Genomic DNA, 1,708 nt, shown 5'->3' on the forward strand with positions numbered 1-1,708 from the left:
ACCCGAACTCATACTCGGTCAACTCGAATATTACCCGTTAAAGTCGGGATGAATTTAGACGGATACCACAGGTACGAGTTTTTTTTGCCATATCTACTAAAAATATAATTTAATATTAAATTAATCTTTAAATATTATAACTTAATGAAAAATAATCCCATCAACTTAAAAATAAGACAAAACTATCACATTTTATATATATTTAAAGATTAAATTATAATTTTCATCAATTAAATTGTCAAAGTTTACATATTTAGGACTTTAATGGTGATTTGCCCACTTTTAAACTTAGTATGTCGATATGAAGTATTATTTTTTATAATTTCTTAAAAACAATTTTTGTTTTTTGATAACACGGTCATCTAATCGTTTTGTCCCCTTGTCCTGGTGAAAATCGCCATCTTGAACAGTGCAAAAGGCAGAGAAAGAGGAATAAAAAACAGAGTATAGAAGAAAACAATGTACATTTCATAAAAAAAAAAAAAAAATCTCTCCATGATTTGGTCTCATCAATCATGGGGATTCCCTGTTAATAACACCTTGACTTGCAAGAATTACAGAGTGAAACCGCCACTACCGTCATCAAACAAGAAGGGTCCCTGATTTTCAAACCTATCAAACAGCTACACATCAATCTCTGTTCATTTTCTACAATGAGAGTTGCATTCATACAACCAGATTACAAAGCTAGTCACCTAGCAAAAACAAGCTAGTATGATGCAATCATGACTTAATACATTAGCATACTAAAACATATGCTAATGGCTTGAGTAGAACCTTTTTTGGTGTGAATATATATGTTTTTTTTCCTTGGTAGGTGAAAGAAGAAGGGGAAAAAAGCACTCGTGTCATGAAGAAGTTATATTGCAGGCTGTGGATTTTGACTTATCAAGGATTGACCACATAACTTGAACATCTTCATAGCCACATGCCATGACTTCACCGTGCAGATCCATAATCCGGTTCTCTTGCTCTGCTGAATCACACAAACCAATTATTAATACAAGAATACACGACAATTGACAACATATAATTGATGAGGTTAAGATAAGATAGCTAGTAGTGATGTTTTTTTTGTTTTATCTGTAGGAATCGAAGACAGGTATTAAGAAAATTACAATAACTCATGCAATCTGTACAATCAAACGGCTATGTTAATTAAGTACACCTGTTTGAGACTTATTCTTATGGTCCCTTGGGGGTTGCTGGTTAAAGAAAGTGCAAGCTTTTTTGAATGGGGTGGCGATGGTCTTCTTCCATGAGGCCATGTTGGGTATGCAACTGAAATCGGTACTTGTTGATGAGCCTTTGAATTTTGTGCCAAGTGAACAAGTATTGGACTATTGGGGTAACTCTAATCTCTTGGTCTTATATACTACTAAGCAGGGGATGTCTATGTGGGAGAATATTACAATTATAATATAAGAAATTGTAAGAGGCACACAAAGAAAGAAAGTGAGAGAAAGAGAAAGAGAAAGAGAAAGCAAGATCCGTGAGATGAGGCTATAGATGGAAGGAAAATCACTCTTTTTATTGAATTCCCTTATCTCATCAAACAAAAGGTCCCGACTGTACCCAAGCACATGCTGCACGCTTCCTCACGGACCCTCTTTACACGTGAATTCATTTGCAATGGATTCTATTATTTTATTTTTTTCATACACGGATATTTTTTATTATAGACAATTGGATAGAAATATTATAAGTC

At 33.9% G+C, this 1,708-nt stretch overlaps 1 protein-coding gene across 1 annotated transcript; it reads right to left on the reverse strand.

The window, feature by feature from the left end:
* Nucleotides 1-447: 447 nt before the first annotated feature.
* Nucleotides 448-1,491, reverse strand: LOC114387477. Its single transcript, XM_028347670.1, has 2 exons — nucleotides 1,169-1,491; nucleotides 448-976 (listed from the first exon to the last, which is right to left on the reverse strand). The coding sequence occupies exons 1-2, from the start codon at nucleotides 1,266-1,268 to the stop codon at nucleotides 849-851; spliced, it is 228 nt and encodes a 75-aa protein (XP_028203471.1). The 5' UTR covers nucleotides 1,269-1,491; the 3' UTR covers nucleotides 448-848.
* Nucleotides 1,492-1,708: the final 217 nt, after the last annotated feature.

Source organism: Glycine soja, chromosome 15, assembly GCF_004193775.1.
Source record: "Glycine soja cultivar W05 chromosome 15, ASM419377v2, whole genome shotgun sequence".
Classification (NCBI taxonomy): domain Eukaryota; kingdom Viridiplantae; phylum Streptophyta; class Magnoliopsida; order Fabales; family Fabaceae; genus Glycine; species Glycine soja.